Source organism: Anabas testudineus, chromosome 5 (assembly GCF_900324465.2).
Source record: "Anabas testudineus chromosome 5, fAnaTes1.2, whole genome shotgun sequence".
In the NCBI taxonomy this organism is placed as follows: Eukaryota; Metazoa; Chordata; class Actinopteri; order Anabantiformes; family Anabantidae; genus Anabas; species Anabas testudineus.
Window position 1 is genome coordinate 11,836,437 of NC_046614.1, and position 21,509 is coordinate 11,857,945.

The 21,509-nt window shown below is 40.3% G+C and overlaps 2 protein-coding genes across 2 annotated transcripts in view; one reads left to right on the forward strand and one right to left on the reverse strand.

Annotated features, from left to right (window-relative positions):
* The window catches only part of scn8ab (sodium channel, voltage gated, type VIII, alpha subunit b), a 38,492-nt gene extending 22,576 nt beyond the window's left edge, over positions 1–15,916 (reverse strand). The window contains exons 1-6 of the mRNA XM_026349181.1: positions 15,823–15,916; positions 12,364–12,702; positions 4,322–4,440; positions 3,968–4,057; positions 3,752–3,880; positions 2,227–2,318 (exon numbers count right to left, since the gene is read on the reverse strand). Coding sequence (XP_026204966.1) covers positions 2,227–2,318; positions 3,752–3,880; positions 3,968–4,057; positions 4,322–4,440; positions 12,364–12,645 — 712 coding nt within the window. The 5' untranslated portion in view covers positions 12,646–12,702; positions 15,823–15,916. The remainder of the gene's footprint in view (positions 1–2,226; positions 2,319–3,751; positions 3,881–3,967; positions 4,058–4,321; positions 4,441–12,363; positions 12,703–15,822) is intronic.
* A 1,937-nt stretch (positions 15,917–17,853) lies between these two features.
* LOC113154767 (methyltransferase-like protein 7A) lies at positions 17,854–20,340 on the forward strand. The gene is made up of 2 exons (XM_026349134.1): positions 17,854–18,398; positions 19,014–20,340. The coding sequence occupies exons 1-2, from the start codon at positions 17,904–17,906 to the stop codon at positions 19,245–19,247; spliced, it is 729 nt and encodes a 242-aa protein (XP_026204919.1). The 5' UTR covers positions 17,854–17,903; the 3' UTR covers positions 19,248–20,340.
* The last annotated feature ends 1,169 nt before the right edge of the window (positions 20,341–21,509 follow it).

Below are 21,509 nucleotides of genomic sequence, written 5' to 3' on the forward strand. Positions count from 1 at the left end.
TTAATATCTCCAATCATTTTCTGCAGGCATGACTCTGTAAGTGAGAAGAACATGTTGTCCTGCTTCTCTGTGTCTCTGGGGAGGACAAGCCCTGTCCCCTTTGTTGTGCCAATATTTGTTGCCGTTGATTTTTATTGTGGTTGCCTAATTTTACCTGCCTACTTCATCACCACTGCTAATTTCAAATAAAGAGAAGTATCCCAGTTAATGAATGTTAATGTCTTCTGCTTTAAAGATTTAATAATCAAGGTGATATAAGAAATTAATAAATGTGTGTAATTTGTAAATCCCTCTACAGATAAAAATGTAAAAAGTTATATTCAGTAAAAATAAAATAATAGAATATATACTCTGTATGACTGGTAGCTTTTAGAGCAGATAAAATTACAGTTACGTGCTGTGCTTCAATCTCGCTTTACTGGACTGCTATTTTATCCTTTACTTGCTGTTTAAGCAGTACTTGACTGTTTTCACTATTATCATAGACTGAGCACCACACCTTTATTTAGAGTGAACAAAACACTAACAAAATGCCTACGACAATAACTAACTTTAAACAGCCTACTGAAATTAGGAAGTCTACAGTATGTCTGAGTAAAATATCTTGAATAGATTGTTATTGAGTACTGAGGAGATGAGCTTTTACAATCTTTCACAAAATGACACTTGGAGCACATATATAAAAGGTCAAATTCAGTTTTTCATAAACACACAACACAACAAACACTGCAGCTGTATGGGATGTTTCCATGACTTCTTTTACAGTAACTACCCCATGTATACAGTCTATAGAAATGTCTTATAGACAGGCTTTCATTTCTAAAGTATTTTCCACAGAGGAAGTGCAAATAGCACTACAGCTGGTTTTAGCAGCCATGTAGAAAACATTAATTGTATAATGGGATTACCACTTCCCTTCACCCTCTGTTTTGGAACATCCCTGTATAACTGCAATTGTTCATTTTACGGCATTCAACAACCAAATCACAGCAGCACCACAAACGGCAAACAGTGCACAGAACCAGGCTCGGTTCAGGAAGCGGGAGGTGAGGAGGAGAAAGAGAAGACAGGCACGGAAGAGTTGGTGGCTCGGAGGACCAAGGAATGAGAGGTGGCATGCAGATCATTTAAACGCCAAGGCTGAAGGAATTGACTCTGTCAGCATAACCTGTCTGTAAAATCTCACTTTAACCGAAGAACCGTTCCCATCCCAGGCACCTGTGGTGCTGGGCAAGCCCTCAGGCTGGTTTGGCCTCAAGCACAACTGAGTATACTTCTATATGTGTGATTAAATGTACAATATGTGTGTGCATATGTACATGTATAACAGGTACAGTATGTGTATGTGTGCTGAAATACAGTCACTTTATAGTGTCTTTAGAATCATTTTATAAGCTTTTTTTTTTACTCCAATGTGTAATCACATGCATAAACTAGTCTTACTCTATGTTCACTGCAAAAAACAACTTTGTGACTCTCACATATACGCACAGAAAAGTACTTATTAATGTTTTTTTTTTTTCCTTTCACTCCCAGGATGGACAAAGATCTTCAAAAAATAAACAGAAAATATTAAAGCTTTAACCAAATTAAAACAAAACCGAACAAAATCCAAATGAAAAGCCCCCAGAAGCCAAACTTTTAAAAGCATGTGTCTCATAGCTTCATGCAGCATCGATATGTTGTAAAATGTAGGCTTGGCAGTCTTACAGAATTAAATTGGAGTCTAGACATGAGAAGGCAGTGTCATAGCTACTGGGACTTTGGATCAATGTATAACATAAAACCTAACACAAACCAAAGAAGTGACAAACTGAGACCTCTCATGACCATGTTTTCCCTCATTAGTTTATTTATTTAACCACCAATAATTACATCCCAAAAGTCAATTCCATGCAACTACTCCTGCCCTTTATTGTGACGTAATTTTGGTCCAAATTTATTTTCCCTTTGGTTAGAAATGGACAATAAGCTAGCTGTTGCATACATTAGTGTGATGCACTAGCTGTCCAGCTGTCTATATGAGACAAGTCACCCCACAAGACTGCCAGTAGACTGCTAAGCCTGTCAAAAATGTATTGCTACCATTTTTGATTGTCATATAACAAAAACTGAAAAAAAAAAAAAATGCAAAAATTCTAAAACATCCTCTTTTTAAACAGAAAATAAATAAAGACGGCTATTAGATATAGTAAGCTCAGCCTTAGTGTTTAAATGGAGTCTCACCTGGAATGACAGAAATAGTTTTCAATGCTCGGAGAACCCTGAACGTTCTCAGCGCCGAGACATTCCCAAGGTCCACAAACTCTGTTATATATCTGTAACAAGGTAGGATGACACACAGAACAGAACCCAATGACACACAACACACACGATTACAATACACACACACACACACACGCACACGCACGCATGTATGTGCAAGAGCATGACACCAGTACTACCATCAAAGACCAGGAGGGAACACCACGGTGAGAGAGAGAACGCCTGTCCGACCAGTGAGGAGAGAACGGAGGAGGAAGAGGAGAGGAGAGGGACTGAAACAAAACCACACCTAACATCAACCCCGTGACTCGCCCACCCGCCAACACAGACACCTGGGCTGTCTTACCTGGGATAACTGAAATTGTTTTCAAAGCCCTCAGAACCCTGAACGTACGCAGAGCTGACACATTGCCTAGGTTTACAAACTCTGTTATATACCTGCAAGGTGGATCAGATACAGTTACTCAGCCTCATCCCGAACAGAGGAAAGAGAGAATAATCAGTTACAAAATATTTAATAAGCATTATGAATATTTAGTAAAACCCACCTTCCATTTCACTAGAAACTATTAAAAGCTATACTTCACTTCAAGTCTCAAAAGATCTTAATAATATACTTGGGATAGCTCTGTCAATCACAGATGCACAACTCAGTCTAGTCTTTACAAGCCTGCAAACAGCAGGTAGCAGACAAATCAATATTCACAGAAAAAAATTACATGTAACAAAATACTGGCTGTGAAATGAAACTGGAAAAGAAGCATATCATTACAGCTGCAGGGGCTAAACTGCAGTATATGTAACAAAGGCCTGATGATTATTGTATCAGTAACTACTAGACTGAGCTATAACTATAATTATTTATAAAGATTTCCAACAATTGCTCTTTTTAGAGTTTGTACATCATAGTGAATATACTGTATGTTGTTGGTAACTCGTTAAAACAGTATTACAGGTAAAGATTTTCATTCTAACAAATACTTTCTCTCTTCAAAGTTAAAAATGAAATAACCATGGGCCACCTAGCCACACTATTACCAGGTGTAATGTGTAAGTTAAAATGACTCAGGCTGTGTCTAAAGTCATGTCCATGGAAACTTTAAATACTACACAGACATTTTATCAACACGTGTTCTCAATTCCACCAAACGTAACTGAGAACACAGCTTTAAACTCTTCTCACGGCAGCTATTTTAAATCATCATAGATACAATTGTGTCACCAATAATATTAATAATGGCTTTGCTTGACTTAAGTCTGATAGTTCACTGCTAATGACACTGTTACAGTGTCACTAGTCACACCTTGGTTTGAAAAACCAAACTATGTGCAGTGAGAAAGTTGCCGTTGAGGATTTACCTGCTGTCATTTTGTAACTACTATGGCTATAGTATAAATGAATTTATAAGTCATGGCGAATTCCCCTTTTGGTTTCTTGCATTGACTGCAGAGATATTTAAATTTAAGTTAGATTTAAAATACTTACGCCATTGAGATGACCATGAAATCCAGCCAGTTCCAGGGGTCTCTGAGAAAGGTGAACCCATCTATAGCGAAGCCTCTGGCAACAATTTTTGTGAGTGACTCAAACGTATAGATACCTGTGAAGGTATACCTTGAAAACAGAAAGAAGTAAACAGTAAAATGATGACAGATTAAACAACAATGGGATTGCTGAGAAGAAGTATGGATGTTTACTTACTCTACTTGTTTGGACCACTCTGGGGGGTCACTAAACGTCATGAATATACAGTTGGTCAAAATGGTACACATGATGATCATGCTGAATAACGTGAGGGGACCAAAGTTAAGGAAAGCTTGAACAATGGTGCTTTACAAAAAACCTCAGGCATGTAAACATTATTTAACGTCCCCAATGCACCAACTACTGACATAAAACCTTAACAATGGAGCAAAGTATACGAACGGGGACACAGAAACTGGATGATAGTGATTTAGTGTTTGCTTAAAGACAAGCAGGAAAAACAAACAGTTTAAAACATCAGTTTTTATTCAGCGTAAAGCATAAAAAAGGAATCATCACTTGAAAGGATATGAATGTATCAAAATCTTAATAGCTATTCGCCTAAGTAGATTAAAAGGGCTTAAGATGTACAGGGAGGGCGTGGCACTGAACCGGAAGATTGTTTTCCCTTTGTTTAGGACTATAAAAGTCTGTGGAAAGAAAGAGAGACAAAGATAGAAAGAGAGTTAAATCAACTGTAGAATGGATTTATTTATATCCAGGGGCTGATCTGCAAACATTTGTGCTAAGTTAATTAACAAAAGGAAGAGATCACTGCAGCTTGTCTGTTTACTACCTGGTGTCAGCTCTGAGCTCACAGCTGAGTCACGGCACACGACTACTCGCGGTGTTGGTATCCACTTTAGCAACATGTCTGATAGTGTAAGAATGCAGGACATACTAAAATCCATTTGAACATGCATTGGGCACAGGATAAGATTTGCTAAAGTAAAGGTAAAGATGCAGAAAATAGCAAAGTAGTCTGTGGCAGCAAGGACAGAGCCTCTGCTTTACTTCACTGACATCACTCCTTCTGTGATCAGCCAGCCGACTACAGTTCCTCTCAGTCCAGATTGCATCAGACTGAGCCTCTGGCCTGACAAGCTTTTTACCGTGACGGTAGCTTTGTGAGCCGCCTCATAAGCGGCAAGCAAGCGCATGGGAAGCTCTCCCCTCTTTGTGGCCAAATGGCTTTCTTCTCCCCAAGTTTAAAGCTCTTACTGGAACAGAACTGCAAATGCTGTCATCGATCAGGGGCAGATCTGCTGACTCCAGGCTCTCAACAACCACTCCCCACCCATAAACAGCACTGGGCCAAGTGGGGTTGGGCACTGGGGTGAGACAGCACTGTGTGTTTGTTTATGGTACCCATGTGTAGTGTTTGAGGATGTTTGTGGCCAATTTTGGACAGAAACAACATGGAGTCCGAGTGAGAAGTATGACTATTACTTACAAACCTTGGGACACTTTGTATTTGCAACTGCTTTGTGTGCATACATTTTTCTACCATCTCCTCTGGTATATTTAAGATATCAACGACACTGGTTGGTCGTATTTACTGAAAACATATCATATATGTTCCGAATACTAGAGAATGAAAAATAAAATACATTTAATTTACAACATAGACTATACAATATGTATATTATTTAGACTTTAAGATGGAAAATTAGATTGATATCAACTGCATTCAACTGTGTGTGTGTGTGTGTGTGTGTGTGTGTGTGTGTGTGTGTGTGTGTGTGTGTGTGTGAATTAGGAGACTACTCTCTCTCTCTATTTTCCCTTTTTCTTAATGAGTATCTAATAGTATCCATAGCCACTGATATAATCCATGAGTTTCTAGAGCAGCAGATCAGAATATTATACAGTATGTTTTGCTTTGTCCTTATTAAGTCAATATAGAGTTTCAATATAGGTCATCTTCTACAGCATATGGAAGTCCTGAAATTGTTATAAAGACGTACAATTCAACCACAACAGCTACTCAATGGACCTTGTGGGTCGATCTGCAGACAGAAAATTCTGCTGTTGACGCAAACTTGGCAACCTGGCACAATTACAACAAGGGATGCAAATGCCAGGCAATTTCCTTAATTGATCGTCTGTCACATTGGTTGATAATCAATCAATGACTTAAGCTTATAAAATGGTAAAAGGAGGAATTTTCTCAATTACGCCAATCGTTGTGGGCTATTTTCACAACACAATTGCCATCGTAAACTCAATAAATATAAGTAAATTATTTGAACGATAAATGAAATGTAATAATGTCAAAACATTTAATAAATGAAGAGAACAATTCTGTGCAACAATTTACTTGGGGACATAAAGTACAAAAAACTAAGACTTAAATGAGGCTGTAGCCTATGAAATACTGAACCAAATAGAAAAATAAATCATCTCACACAGTATTTTAATTTAAAGATGTGATCAAAAATATTTAGTTAGAGATTAGCCATACAAGAAAACTCTTAACTGCAAGTTCAACTATAAAAATCAGTTGTTTTAAGACATAGCACAGCACAGGAGGAATAGTAGAAGAGGACGAAGCTACACTGAGAAATGAAAGAGCTGCATGTAATCGGTGCTTAATGCAACTTGGATGACCTCAAACCTTCAACATGCCAGTAATGCAAACAGCAGTGGTACCGCTTCCTGCTCTATAGGAAACCAGTCACTCTGTTCAAGCAGCATGGATCTGATCACAGTCAGTCACAGCACACAAGGGGATCTGATGGGACACTGGGCATAAATCCAATCGACTGAAAACACCCAAACCCAGAATCAACATAATTCAATTCAATATGGTATGGACGATATGGTTCATCATGCTGTTTGATGTTTTCTCTTGACAGTGATTGTTATGTTAATGACTTATATGCACAGTTTAATTAATTTTCAAGACAAACTACTCAAAGTAGGCTGACAGACAGTGAACTGGAAACAGTGAAACATTTTGCATTTTGTCTACAGCACATTTGAATGAGATCACCATATCCACCATGAAGTGCAGTAGTACTGTATGTTTGGCAAGCTTGTGATGAATTGTCCTTACAGTAGCACTGCACAGCTGCCACCAGGCTCCACATGCTTTTTAGAAAACCTTTAAATTAGTGAGTGAGATTGTGTTCAGGCATAAGAGGCTCAATTAGGCCATGTTTCTGTTTCTGTATTTGTTCTAAACTCTTTCTATTTAGAGTCCAAAACATATGTCCTCACAGGGGACAAATACACTGAACTGCATCTATTCTCAAGGATCACTATCACAAAGACATGGTAGCTGACACAGTGCACGCTAAAGTCATGTCACCCTGATCTACCTACATCATACTACACAATTCGGCAGAGAGCTTCACTATGAGAAGGTCTTATTTGCTGCAAAGCTGAAGAAATGTTCCTAATTCCATAGGGTGTTACAGAAAAAGGCACATATGCAAGAATCTGGAGTCAGACTGCAGCTGCAAAGACAGTGCCTGTGTGTATGTGTGTGTGTAGCTGTGCTCTATGGGTGAGGAGGAGGAATAGTGAGCAGTTAGCTTGCAGTGGTGTGGGACAGTAGGAAAGAGCATAGAAGAGAGAGAGAGAGAGAGAGAGAGAGAGAGAGAGAAGCGAGGGGGTGGAGGGGGAGTGATGCAGAACAGAAAGCCAGAGAGCTGCAGAGGGGAGAGAGCCAAAACTGAGATAGATGGGTAGACAGGAGGGAGCAGGAGGACAGGGGAGGCATGCAGCAGAGAGAGAAATGCTTTTTGACAAAACAGCACAGATCTCACTAAGACCTCAAACGTGAGATCTAAAAGTAGTATATCCTGAAACATAACTCTGTATTTCTATTCGAGCTCACCGCAGTAAGAAGCTCCACCTAAATGTGTGCGGCTGCAAACTAACTTCCCTGCAAATTATACCACCTGAAAAAAAATGCGTCATCCCTCTTCTTCTTCACCTCTATGCTGTGCTGCAAAACCCCACTTTCCGCCCCCTTACCCCACCCTCTTTCCTAACACCAACCTGGCTAGCAGTGAAACCACACTCAACCCGCCACCCCATCCCTTCTTCATGCTACCCAGCACAGCAGGATGCTGTGTCATCAGAGACTGAAGACTCAGACAGAGCACTAAAGCCTGGCCCTCACTCTAATTTACTACACCTGAAAAAAAAAAAAGAGCACTGGAGAGGAGGCAGTGGAGGAGAGAGGGGAAAAAGAGAGTAACTGACAGAGGCACACAGGCGCAGATGTCGGGATAGGGACATAATGTGATGGTGTGTGCAGTGCTACATGCTGAGATTCAGAGGGGACTGCTGATTTAGCCATGAGCTCCCCATGTGCGCTCACTAGAACTAACACGAATGACGGCTCCACTGCCCACTCCTGTTTCAAAATGGTCACCCAAATGCCACATTGAGAAGGAGAACGAAGCTTTTCCATCAAGAAAACCTGAACACTGCACATCGGCTAATTCAAGCTGATTCATCTTAACTGCATTTCCATGTGCATCCAAATTTCTTCTCCTTGAAAACAGATATTTGCACGTGCACAGCGCCAGCTAGAACACTACAGTACAGTATGCCCTCCATCCAGCCTGCCCCACTCTTCCTGTATATGCAGCTTTAACGTGTCTAATCCCATCAGACGTTTGAAAAGCCCAGGCAGTGCTCTCCCCATCACAGGGGAAAACAAGAACTGCAACGCTGCATTTCTCTTCCTCGCCACTACCCCCTCTTCCTCTCTTTGATGCATGAGTGCTGTGATCAGGTTTCCTGCAGCGGACGGTTACACACACATATACACACACTTAGACACACTCATTGACATACAGTACAGTGCAATCGACTGTCGGTCGAGTAGAGGAGACGAACAGCCTGGAAAGGTGAGGAAGCTAACTGCAGAATGGACGCTAACCATGAATATATTTAGAGGCACCTCCTCAGGGGTGATAAAGGACAAAGTCATTAGTAGATATAGAAAGTGACTGATTGCATGATTTTAAAATTAACAGGGAGGATGAGGTCAAAACAGGCACAGCACAGTAAAATCGAGTTAGCAGATCTTGACTGAGCAGAATAAAGAAAAATCCTAAAAATGTGCTGATCAGTCACCACCTGGTGGTTTTACTGTTGTTATAGGAAATAATTATTGCTGGTCGTGATCGACAGGTGTCAGAACAAACAGCTTGCTGTGTAGCCACAGACCAGTCAGAGCGCCCACGCTGACCCCCGGCCACCACAACATTAACACCATCAGGTGTATGCCAGAAAGTAAAGGATGGAGCTCTAATGGGATGTGGTGTTAATGTATGCAGCGACATTTCAAGGTCATGGAGTAATTTCTTTAACATTTTAATAACAACTTGGTAAACCACAAACAACTACTCTGTTGGCTTTTGTACCAGCCTGTGTACAATTCTGAACATAAACATTCAAAACTAATATTAAATTTGTCAATTAACTATATGTCAATATAAAATGTTACCCTGTCATACTGATGTTTTCATAGTTTGCAAATCTTGCTGATTTGAAAAAATTAAAAATTAATTAAGAATACATTTTAAAGTATTTTCGTGGTTCTGCATGATTAGGATAATATGTAATATAATTATACAAAAATATAATTAAATTAATGTTTGTACCATTTAGGCCCTAAAATCCCCCAGTTGAGGGACCCTAGGAAGCATTTCACAAACACAGTGTGAAACTAATCACTAGGCGAGTTCTTAAGACGTGTGTTTGTGCTGTGTGTCATCTTTATTTACTCCTCACCAGCAACAAATAGCTTGATATTGAGACATCCTAACAAATCTTTTAAATGTTCCCTTTACTATAACACAGAAAGTATTCAAACAAACTTTGTGGTGGCAGAAATATACTCATTTAATGATATACTTTTGGGGGACCTTAGGGCTTAGGAGGTTAAAGAAGAAAATGTGTATGTTTCCTCACATGAAGCTGATTTTACATGATTTCTAAGTGTGAATATTCAGTTCAATTATTTCTGCAAACTGCAGACAAATGCCATTTTTGTTTAAGGGTTTTTAAACATTTGTTAATTCACAATTCAACACAGGTTTGTACACTGCCCATTCACCTGGATTTTATGAAGCACATAGTTAAGAGCCTCTCATTGATTAATTATTGCATGGATGATTATTTTTCAGCTGGTAAGTTATTTAACCCAAACTGATGCAGTGATCAGCTTCTTATTTCTTAAACAACCATGTCTGAAGACACATCCTGTGGTTGTAGAAAATATGTTAATCTGTTAAAGAATGGACAAATTATTGGCATTAATCAAACAAAGAAAACATCTAAGGCGATTGATAAAACTACTAAAACTAGGTTAGGAACTGTCCAATGGAAAAAGGTCATGTGGTCTGATGAGTCCAGAAACATCCTTTTCACATTTCAGGCCAGTGGAGTTATACACAAAACTATTTATCATAGAGGACAAAGGGTTTGAAAACACAAATCCTATAAATGATGAGTGGAGACACAATCACAATGTTTGGGGAGATTTTCATCTCTTGTTTAAATTCACTTTATTATAAAATAAGTGTTTTTAAAGTTTGTGCACAAACATCTGTACAGTAACCTACTGTAAGTAATGGAAAACGTTTGTAAAACATTGTAAACTGTGTTTACACGCCTACATTTGAGCACAAACTCAAATTACTATACCATAATCTTGCTTTTCATACCCATAATCAATCAGCTTTTGCATAACATGCATTGAAAATGTACAGTGTTACAGATTACGTGTGAATTGTGCTGTATGCATCGTCATCGTGTGGAAATGTAGCTTTTGTTTGAGCTACGTCAGGTCCAAGTATTTTTAGTAATAAAGCAAATTATTCAATTTAGAAACAGAATCTCAGTTTTGTTTTGTTCTGTTCCTCCGAGCCCTCAGAGATCCTGACTGCAGTGATCTGCAACACTATAACTATTACATTTCACAAAAAGCAAGTCATTCAACTACTAACTATGCCTAACTCAAACCATTGTTTTGAAATCATCCTATCTTTTTAGATATAGATAGATATAATTTTCTTAGTGAAGGACTTTTGCTTAAATAGCATAATATTTGTCATCAAAGAAAAATAAAACAGCTGATGGAGGAGTGGAGACTAGAGGCCATGATAAAGAACTACAGTGAGACCCCAACAGAGGTAAAGAAGTATATACTGAAGTATATATATATATATATATATATATATATATATATATATATATATATATATATATATATATATATATATATATATCCAGTATATAAGAAGTATATACTGGACAACATGCAAAGTGAGGAAGCATAATAACTCATGTATGCAGCCTTTGCTGTGGTCCCTGCTTATCTAGGGTCATGAATCAATAGATCACAAAAAGCAAATACACTTGATAGTTTCATCCACCCTACGAGGGAGTGCTGATGGCTGAGGCTGCCAGTGCTGCTGACGGAGCTTCTTGCTACTGTACAGGGCACAGATTCTCTTACAAATTACCACTGCCACCACAATGGAGACTGGCTACTCCACACCTATGAACACCACAAGGCAGTTTCTTACTTGAAGGTCTCTGGACAGACATACAGACAGTCAGTGGTGATATCTAGCTGCATAAATAAAGATTAATTCCTGTCTTGTTTGTGCAGGGCTACAATAAGAGTAAAGTCAAGCTAAGGGTGGAGTTTTTTCTCTAAAGCATAATTGTGCTATCTGCACATGTATGACATTGTTGAAGTAGTTGGTTTTCCCCAAATGCAAAAATTATGTAGCAGATCAAAAATCACAGTACAGTAATGTAATGTATGTAACCAAGACAATTCAACACCGATAGTTATTAACATTTAGAGCTGTTTTAGACTAAAGTACTGTGAAACACCAAAATAAGAAAAGTCCATGATAAAAATACAATATGCATTTATCTGTACTCTAATGAAAACATGGCTGCAGCAGATTAAAACATACATATTGTGGAGAGCCCCGTGTTGCTCTGTTGCCCCGTGTTGGTAGAAACACACACATGCACAGATACAGTATTAGGTAAAACCCTGCTCCTCTGCACTGATGAAAATAATACATATCCACTTAGACAAAGTACTGGCAATCTGAAAGTGTGTATTTTCACCAAACAATTAAATTAACTTTGGCATATTTGGCATTTCAACATAAAGGTCGATCTGTCGTTCCCCAGCTGTTACATCACTTTTACTCTAACCCTTACCACAGATAATTAATCCACACTGCAGACCTCTCCGACACTAACCATGGCCCAAGAACTGCCTCCCACAGCAACCCCGCAGTGTTGCAGGAGCAACTACGTGACTCATCCTCAGCTGTGCTCTGCTTGGACAGGTATACTAAAAAAAACTCACAGGCCTTATTACGACCGCCCTGTGCACCCTGGGAAGGCACTGACTATCTTTAAGGCTCATTATCAGTGACTAAACAGTGCTGAAAAACTCAAGGTTATATTTGACATCCATAGCCCATATTTTGGATTCCCTAACTCTATTGCATGGTTAGTTTATGTTGGTAGATTTACGTGAGATAGGTATAAACTTAGCATGTGGGACAACTCACTTTCTTGTTCAGATAGAATGGGTCCAAATCCTCCAGCGGTGTGGCCGCCATTCCATCAGGAATATCGCCGTAGATGAAGGGCAGGCTCTTCCCAGCCTCCAGGTCACTGTTGGGCTTGGGTTCATTGTCGTCGGATGTGTCGCGGTGACTGCTGTCTGATCTGGGCTTGGGTGGCTTCTTGTTCTTCTCTTCATTGATGCGCTTCTCGATGTTAGCGAGAGACTCCGGGGTGAATTTCTTAAAGCTATCAGGTCCTGGGGGTGCAAGAAGGGGCGCGGCCATGTTTTCATCCTGCAGCTATTTCCTCTTTATTTATTTTCCATCCCAGACATCCAACTCCTAGGAAGAAAAGAGTGACATGGAGGGAGAAAGTGAGAAAGAGTGAGCATACGGTACTGAGCAAAGACGAAAAAGCCTTCATTTCAGTTTCAGTGCTGCTCACATATTAAAGTTACTTCTTCTGCCAGAGACTGCAAATAAAACTGAAGTAAAGCTGTAAAAGTGCAAACATTTGAAACTATTTTTACTCTCTCCATCAACCATAATGATCAAAGCTCTGAACCTGTGTTTAGCTCAGGTACCCAGCACATGGCCAGCAATTCCCATTTCCCTGTCTTTCTCATCTTACAAAACATTGTGTAATTCTTCTTATTCAGGATATTTCCCCCTTTTCTAACCAAGCCAAAGGCGGCGTGGCTTTCCTTTACAGACCATATTGTGGACACAGGGTATTCATTCTTAAATTGCACAGTGTGATATGAATATGTTGGTAGTACCACTGGTCTCAATGGGAAAAGAGGAAAAGCCCAGGTGTGCAGCTCTATATGGCTTTCAGCACTTTCCTTTGGTTTGCAGATCTCTACAGGTGAGATTTTTTTAAACAACATAATCCTAAGCTACAATTAAGATGCATTTAATTTGATTATAAACATTTTTCTGTGACATCCAATCCACCTGCTCCCTCTACAAATTTTACCTGGACCATCTGCACTGCATGTAACAGCACACCTGACACTTACAGAACTAATTATTAATAAATAACCTAACATTATAAACTGATCAAGTGTGTCACAAGGAAGTCCATAAATTATTGATGACATAACAGAAATCAATGGCTGTGTTGTTTAAACAGTGCAGCTCCGTACTGCATCTTTTCAGGCTCCTCTGACTGTCACTGACCAGTTGATGGTCTCTGGGTTTGATTCACCACATCTGACAGTGAAGCCACAGTTCAGTCCAGTCATGTGTGCGCAACATTCAAGGGAACAGTGGCAGCAGTACAGACCTCGTTAAGAATCAGTAGGACGTCAGAAGAAGTCCACATTGAGAGAAATCCAGCAAACCAGTGCCGCCAGGGAAAAGTACAGCCAACCAGAGGAGAGATGAAGTCCTATTCAAGTAACCCAACCTCGGCACAACCTCCAAGTCTCCTTCCACGGACGCTACATCAACTGATCTGCCGTCAAGGTGATTCAAAACCAGAAGGCAATAACCTGAGCAGCTGCACGGCCACACTTTACACGATGCTAAGGAGATGAAATCAAATCAAATCAAATCCAAACATCTGCAGACGATGCTTTATTCTTTACGCTCTCGGCGCAACCACCTGACTTTTCTCATTTGAACTGTGAAGAGTTAAATTAGTGAGTGAGTCCCATTAGCGCACGAAGCCAGAAACGCCCTCGCTGCGTTTAGATCCGCTCAGTCTAGAAAGTCAGGGAATAAAAAATAAAAAAAACGGATTAATACCGGGGATCACTAACAACATGAGGTTTCCCGTTGGATTCAGCAGCGTTGAGCAAACGGCCGTGACGCTGCGTCCTCTATGCGCAGGAAAGTCATCCAAAAGTACAGGAGTGTGTGTCTCGTCACCTGGATCCAAAGCCTTTCCTCTGCTCTGCGCCTTTGTGAGGATGCTGACATCTGACGGAGCGAACCGGACACGACGGAGACACCGTGCTGCCGGTGGAGGAGGTGTACGGGGAACTTGCATCAGAGTCACATGGACCGATCGAGAACTTACACATCCCTCATTTCCTGCAGTGATGCCTTAATGCTGCCTCCACTAAATGTAAAGACGCCAGTGAAGGGGAGAGTGAGCCCCCGCAGGCCTCACCGAGGGAACAGCTCGGCTGCCAAATATTAAGCAGACCTCACATAACCCCCCCCCCCCCCCCACCCCCCTTTCACATCCTGTGCGGATGAACGCAACTTTCTTCACGCATGAGCTCAAGTCCATTTCAAAGGGAAGTTATGATGTCCCGGCAGGTTTTATTTGATGAGCTATGAGAATTCAGCATGGCCATGTTTTAAATGATGAAGTACGGGGGCATTAGGGCATGAGAACACCTCGTTTCTCGGAGAACTTTGGGAGATGAAGAGCCCCTCATACTGTATGCTACAGTAAAGTGCCATTCATTGATGGTGTGCAGCCCAGGTAGACCTGCGTCCGCTCTCTCAGACCGAGGCGCGCCATTGTCCTATAGAGAGCCACAGACTAAAATGCTGCAGTGTGCTTCACTGCTGCTCTATCCTCCAACTAACTAACTCACAGTAGGTCAGATGAATGCGTAAGAAGCCTTCTCCTGCAAACTCGTCCCTGCATCCACTCTAAACAGCTCATTGCACATCAGCACAAGTCAACCTGTATTAATAAAAAGTGACATTTAGGGCAAAAGTGTCCAACTATTAGGGACTTATGGCTCTACCACACCCGCACAGACCACGTCAGAGATTCACATCCACAGGATGCACGTTCAGTGAGTCTCAACATGACGGAGATATGTGTTTGAAACGTGGGAGAGACTACGTGGAAAGACGAGGACCGACCACCGCGGCCCCTCGGAGGACTGGCGAACTCGAGACGCACCTACCGCTCTCACGCAGCACAGTCTCCAAAGACATTGCAAAAGGGAGGGGGCACAGAGGTGGAGTGTGTGTGTGTGTGTGTGTGGAGGGGGGGGGGGGGGTAAAAACTACCATAGTTATAAAATAATGGAGGCTAAAAAAAAAAAAAAAGATGCTTCAAATGCTTTTGAAGCGACGCATTCCTCGCGTTCTTGGAGTAAATACGGACTAGTTACTGTCGCCACCCTGAGAAGTTTGACGCGATCTCTCTCTTCAATCCCACATGCGTATGTTTCACATCCTGACACACTGAAATGTCATTACATCCAGCGGCAGGCCAACACCCTAAATAACCTGCTGTCTACCTGCTTTTCCACCACGTCGCATCGCAAATCTGGGTTTTTTCCTTCAGTAAACGAAACCTCAGCCACTTCTGAATGATGCATCGCATGCATTTGTCCATGTACTGGCAAGGAGCCCTGCACAGACTCTAGGAAAAGATGCTGAGAGGGACCGCTCTGCGGCAACGGGATGCAGTCAGTCGAAGTAGGACTGCGATCTATCCCACGACCACAAATACCAGACAAAGCAGAAAACAGATTGTCTACTTACTTTTTTTCACATTAAAAGAAATCCAGACAGGTGTCACTGAACTGCAGATGTAGAAAAGAGTCGGGAGTAACTGCGGTTGTCGCCATATTGTTGCTGCTATCTTCCTTCCCAATGCGTGCGGCTACCCTGCATAATTGATGACTCTCAGCAAATTGTTAGGGAGTGTCGGAAAATGCCTCCAGTTTAAATAACGGACGAGAGACCGTCGCATTGTAAGCTCAAAAAACAAACAACAGGAAAAAACGCGAAGACTTAAATACAATAGCATATTCAGATTTTAGTTTTAATGGTTATTGAGAGCATATTTGTTGTGTAATGTGTAATGTGTGCAATTATAATAAAAATATACGTAGACTTTACAAGACAAGTATTTCAAGGCAACTCTCACATTATGTTGATAGTTTGTTTTTACATTTAGAAAGGCCAGAGCACACACACACACACAGCTCTTGATCATTATTGCAAATTACGTTTGCATTGGGGTTTTATAAGTGTCAAAAGACTCTAATTGGACTTTAGTGCAACTTTATCAAATGCAGTTTTTATCAGAGTAAAATCAGTAAGACAGTTAGGCCACCAGTGTGCTGGCATAAACTGTACATGATAAAATCTACATAGATATGTTCACTTAAGTTGACACATAACCAAATTTGAGTTCGCAGAAAATATTGCAGGTATAATAAATAACATTTAAAAATGTTATGTTCATCTGAAATGTCTCTATAAGCTGTAGTGACACTAGGATCCTGAACCCAAAGCAGCTGAGTGGTATTGAGCCATCATTAGCCTCAATACTGACCACTGTGACATGTCAAATGTTTTCTGTGAAACATGCATATTAAACATTTCAACTCTGCTGACAACAGACTAAATAGGATTCATATTCTGGTACATAAGCATTAGTCTGATTTAAACACAAAATAATACGGAGGATGTGAGAGCCCAGTAGCCTACTGTAAAAGCCCACCCTGCACCAAGATATCACACAGTTTCAAAATGTATTAGTAGAGGTACATCTTACTGAAAGGAAGAACTAAATGCTGATGGACTTTTCCCTTTATGAAAAGTTTCTGTTGTACCACAAATGTTCTATAATATCTGTTAACAGGAGAAAAAACTGTTTGTTTACATAGATCTGAGTGCCTGAATGTTCACAACGCTCTGAAATAAAAACACTTAGTCTGCAGCCTTCACCTTTCAAAACACAGGGCTGGAAGATTTCATGAAGGAAATGCTTTGAAACTGATTCAACAATATCAGCATCTGGTGGAGAGGTTGAAGGACTGCAGCTTAGCGTCTACAGAAAATCTAAATGTAGACAATAACTGAAGACTGGATGCAAGGAGCTGGGGAGAGGGGCTATAGGATGCATCACATCAGCATTGTACTACAGTGGCCTGATGAGTGGCTTGACATGGATGGATGCTCTATGTATTCCCAAAAAATATGTTTTACCTTTTTATGCAACACTGTAAAAATATTTTTGAGGTCTGTAGATATCCTTCCTGCCATTTTGTCTCTATGTTGATCAGCAAGCTTTGAAAATTCCCATTATGAACTGAATGCCTTAGTGTTGTTGACATTTCCCACTAACAATAAAGTTCTTAATGGTCAAGCTTAGAAGAAAACAAGAAAGAAAGCAAGAAAACTCAAACTGATCACCACTGAGCACATCTGAAATGCTGGTCCTCTCACACAGGCATCAGTCATTTTCAGTATGTCTGTCTAACATTAGATATTAGCTTGTTTCTGCATTTGTTACTATAAAGTAATGTTATGCAATACTAGGGCGACGCCCTGTGAGCAGGATATAACCACACATTTCATAACAGTCCGATCTCATGACTAATCTTGTAGTCAGAGTATTTTTTTTTAATGTATAAAAGCTATTTCCCTGTATGAAGGTGCTGTCTACTGTGTAATTTGCTAATGCATTTCTGTTCTGTCTCTTTTTATTCATACTCCTCACGCTGGGTGGCGGTATGCACCTTTTTTGTCGGTTTGCAATCTGTCAATAAACTGAAAGAAGAAGAAGCAGCATTAAAGGTTGTGATGCAATCACAGTCCGTTCAATCTGCAAAATGACTTATTTAATGAAGATCTGTACTTTAGTTGTTAATGTGTTATGTTTGCCTCTTCATCTGATCCACGCCGTCGGGCTGTATAAAATGTACAGACGCATCTTCCCATTTTGTTTATATCGGCTTTCTGCAAGGTACAACAAGAAAATGCACGACAAGAAGAAGGAACTGTTCCTCAGTCTCTCGGAGTTCAGGAAGTCTGGTGGACATCTCACTATTTTGGAGATTGGCTGCGGCACAGGCGCAAACTTTACGTTTTATCCTCCCGGTTGCAAAGTGATCTGCACCGACCCAAACCCTCACTTTGAGAAGTATCTGAAGGAAAGCATGGAGCAGAATGACCACCTGACATATGAGAAGTTTGTGGTGGCCTCTGGAGAGGACTTGGGAACAGTCGAGGATGAATCAGTAGATGTTGTTGTCTGCACCCTGGTGCTCTGCTCTGTCAACAACATACCGCAAACTCTGCGTGAGGTTCACCGCATACTGCGTCCAGTAAGTCGATCGTCTTAATAGTGAAGTGAATATTAAGTTACTGTTATTATAATAAAGATGATTTCTACGTGCGCAACATCTGGGTTAATGATTTACCAAGGGATATTAGTAACTGACTTACTAAACAAACATTTAGACGCATTTATCTTGAAAAGGAGTTTTTTTAACTTTAACACACTGATGCAAAAATATGAAAGAGGAGAAATGAACCCTCACACATACATGAGTCCATGATAATAAATAGACCAGACTTTGCTTTAGAGAACTTTGTATTCCTGTTTTATTATATACAATAAAACAAATAAAAATGGCATGGACAAAAAAATGGGATCCTCAACCCTAATATTTTCTTGCACCACCTTTAGAGGTTAATGCAAACAAATAATATCTGCAATACAACTTCTGCACTTGCTAACAGGCAGTTTGGTCCCTTCTACTTGATTTAACATTTGATGTGGTTACTTGTTTTTGATGGATGGATCCTCGGTTACTCAGTAACAGTCGGCCAAATAGTAAATTTAAAATGTAAAAAAAATATTATATATTAGAAATATTAAGTTGGAATGGACACACTTCATTTCTGTGGTATACACATAATAAATCTCTGCTTTGCAGGGTGGAGCCTTCTTTTTCCTGGAGCACGTTGCTGCAGACACTTCGACTTGGTCTTACTTCCTCCAGCATGTGCTGCAGCCTGCGTGGTACTACTTTGGTGACGGATGTGGGATCACCCTAGAAACATGGAAACATGTGGAGGCAGCTGGATTCTCTGAACTCAAGCTGAGACATATTGAAGCTCCACTCATGCTCATTGTCAAACCGCACATTATAGGCTACGCTGTAAAGTAGATGTTGTCCAGAAAGTCCCCCCCCCACAACTAGTGTATGAATATGCAAGGCAATAAATATTTGATTAATATAATGATACGATTAATCATCTTAGATCATCTTATACAGCACACAATGCTAATTATATATGAAGTTGAAGAGAAAAAAGCATATATCCAATATATTTAGAGATGATTAAGGTGAATGTGTTTTGTCAACATTTTTGTGATTAAATAGTTTAATTTTGTTGCAGATTATGGGACAGCAAAGTCAGAATTTGGGAGGAGCTGTGACTTGCACTCTCACATGCAACCTATCGTGTCTACGACAGTGAGGTGAAAGTGCAACACAGATGATGTCAACTTTTGATCTTCTAAAGCTGGATACTTTAAAATGCCTTCAGCAAGGCTTTGTGTGAAATGAAGTGTTGTGTCATTAAATTATACAGCATAGACTTTGCCTTTAAACTAATGATGAAGGATTACATCAGTGATTATTTAGGCAACTTTGTTGTAAAAAAAAATAAAAAAAATCGAACACCTTATGAAGGGGGAATACTTTTTAAAGTTACTGAAGTTTTACTACAGGTTAGTGCTGAAGATCTTAGAAGTTAGGTTTCAGACCTTGCCAATACACACAACAGACTATATAAAGTTTGAGCCAGGCTTTGTTTGTAACCATGCACACATTTTCAGACAGTTTTTATGTCTCCTAGGAGAAAGCCCTGCTTGTTTGCACAGAGAGACGGTGAATAAAAGTGTCAAACACTGTTCACAGTCTAAGATAAACTTACTTTTAATGTATTGTGAACTGTGTTGTATAGCCTTCACCTTTCAAAATACAGGGTTGGAGACTTTCCTGAAGGAAGTGAAATGTTTTGTAGATTATTTTTTTAATGTCTGCATCTGTTGTTGAAGAATTGCTGCTTGCATGTATTTGAATCTTTTATTAATAAACAATTGACAAGAGGCATAACAGAATTGCAAAACGCTCAGCTGGACTCTGTGTAGGTTCACTAGTATAAAATGTGATGGGCTGTGAATAAAAATGGCTGCACAACGTACCAAATACACAGATAATAATACCACCATTACTACACTGCTCAAAAAATAAAGGCAACAATAAAATAACACAATCTAGATTTGACTGAATGAAATATTCTTATTAAATACTTTATTGTTTTTATAGTTGAATGTCCTGACAACAAAATCACAAAAATTATCAATGGAAATCAAATGTATTAACCCATGGAGGTCTGGATTTGGAGTCAAACTCAAAACTGAAGTGGAAAAACACACTATAGGCTCATCAACTTTGATGTAATATCCTCAAAACAAGTCAAAAGCAAGGGGTCTCACAAGGGGTCTGAGGATCTCATCTCGGTACATAATGGCAGTCAGGCTACCTCTGACAAGCCCATGGAGGGCTGTGCGGCCCTCCAAAGAAATGCCACCCCACACCATTACTGACCCACTGCCAAACCGGTCATGCTGGAGGATGTTGCAGGCAGCAGAACATTCTCCACAGCGTCTCCAGACTCTCACGTCTGTCACATGTGCTCAGTGTGAACCTGCTTTCATCTGTGAAGAGCACAGGGCGCCGGTGGCGAATTTGCCAGTCTTGGTGTTCTCTGGCAAATGCCAAACGTCCTGCATGGTGTTGGGCTGTAAGCACAACCCCCACCTGTGGACGTTGGGCCCTCATATTATCCTCATGGAGTCTGTTTCTGACCGTTTGAGCAGACACATGCACATTTGTGGCCTGCTGGAGGTCATTTTGCAGGGTTTTGGCAGTGCTCCTCCTGTTCCTCTTTACCCAAAGGCGGAGGTAGCGGTCCTGCTGCTGGGTTGTTGCTCTCCTACGGCCTCCTCCGCGTCTCCTGATGTACTGGCCTGTCTCCTGGTAACGCCTCCATGCCCTGGACACTATGCTGACAGACACCTAAACCCTTTATTACAAAGAATAAAGCACATTTGAGAGTTTAGTGGTGCAAAAACCATAACAACAACACATTCTTGACAAGTTGGCTACATTTAGAGTACAGGCCTGAATTTTTTTGTCTTATCTCTGTTCTTTCTTTTATACAAATTCCAACTTGGCTCTCTAATTCCTACTGCTGAGGAGGCTTTTGTGTCTTGCAGTATGGCCTCTACATTTGTGCTTGTGAAGTCTTCTTCAAATGGTTGATCTTCAACCCTAATTTTTTTAGTTCACAGTAAATACAAACAAATTGGTTTTGCTGTTCCAGTACTCCTGTTGGGGAGTGTATGTGCCATTTGAAAC